The following is a 1,229-nucleotide window of genomic DNA, read 5'->3' as shown; positions in this document are numbered from 1 at the left end:
AACATGTAAAGGGTGCACCAACATGTAAAGGGTGCACCATCATGTAAAGGGTGCACCAACATGTAAAGGGTGCACCAACATGTAAAGGGTGCACCATCATGTAAAGGGTGCACCAACATGTAAAGGGTGCACCAACATGTAAAGGGTGCACCCATCATGTAAAGGGTGCACCAACATGTAAAGGGTGCACCAACATGTAAAGGGTGCACCAACATGTAAAGGATGCTACAAACACTGCAGCCGTTTTTGTTGCACCCAGGCGTGTCAAAGTTTTGCAGATGTGATGGCAGGTTATTTCATGGACAGTACTTCAGCACCTTTTCTATGATTGCTGTGATTAAGCGACAGTCCGGTCAACATTAATGATAATGATTCTTTGTTAGCTGTTTCCTTCAGGCTCTCAGGCAGGAAGCTGTTAAGCCTCTGAGTTTAGAGTTGAGTAAGAACGTGAAAAGAAAAAGAAAAGTTCCTGCAGCACCGGTCCAGACTAATCTTCTTACTACACGTATAATCTGCCTGTTTTCTGTTCTGCAGGTTGAGTAACACATAATCTGATGTTTTCTTTTTTTCTTTCTGTGTTCAGGAGATCCAGCACCTCAGGATGCCAAGCCAAAACCAGAGGACAAAGTCCGGCCCGCAGCTCAGCGCCGGCCGGCACCAAAACCGCCCACCGCCGGCACCTCCAACAGCAGAAACAACGCACAGGCTGCCGCCTCAGCCGCAGACGCACGGGTCCGACCACGAGAACGGTCGACATCCACAGCCACGCAACCCTGCAGCACGCCGAGGAGTCAGCGGAGAGCCGCAGGAAGCGGGGGAGGCGGGAGAGGAGGAGGAGGGAGAGGAGCGATGAAGGAGAAGAACCTGGGAGAGCTCAGGGGCAACGGGACGGACCGGAGAGGGGGACGGCTGTGTGAGGACAAGGCGAAGGACAAAGACAGGAACGGACATCAGAGGCAGAGGGAGGTAAACGGACCGAAAGGCCGGCCAGCTGAGGGGAGAGGAAGAGGAGGAGCGAAGATGAGCAGCAGAGGAGGAGCAGGCATCAAGCCCCACAACAAGCTGTCCAACCAGGAGGTCTACCTGCCTGCCATGGTGGTCCCACGCACACCTGTAGCAACAAGAAGCCAGGAGAAGGGCCAGAACCAGGAGAAGAGCCAGAACCAGGAGAATGGTCAGAACCAGGAGAAGAGCCAGAACCAGGAGAATAGCCAGAACCAGGAGAAGAG

At 53.3% G+C, this 1,229-nt stretch overlaps 1 protein-coding gene across 1 annotated transcript in view; it reads left to right on the top strand.

The window, feature by feature from the left end:
- The window catches only part of LOC103148658 (C-Jun-amino-terminal kinase-interacting protein 1), an 18,130-nt gene that overhangs the window by 7,233 nt on the left and 9,668 nt on the right, over positions 1–1,229 (top strand). Inside the window, 1 exon segment of the mRNA XM_074560048.1 lies at positions 577–1,220. Within this exon segment, the coding sequence (XP_074416149.1) occupies positions 577–1,220 (644 nt within the window).

This window comes from Poecilia formosa, unplaced genomic scaffold (genome assembly GCF_000485575.1).
Source record: "Poecilia formosa unplaced genomic scaffold, Poecilia_formosa-5.1.2 Scaffold209, whole genome shotgun sequence".
Taxonomy (NCBI): Eukaryota; Metazoa; Chordata; class Actinopteri; order Cyprinodontiformes; family Poeciliidae; genus Poecilia; species Poecilia formosa.
Note: the sequence above shows the minus strand (reverse complement) of the source record. Positions and strands in the feature narration are given on the sequence as shown.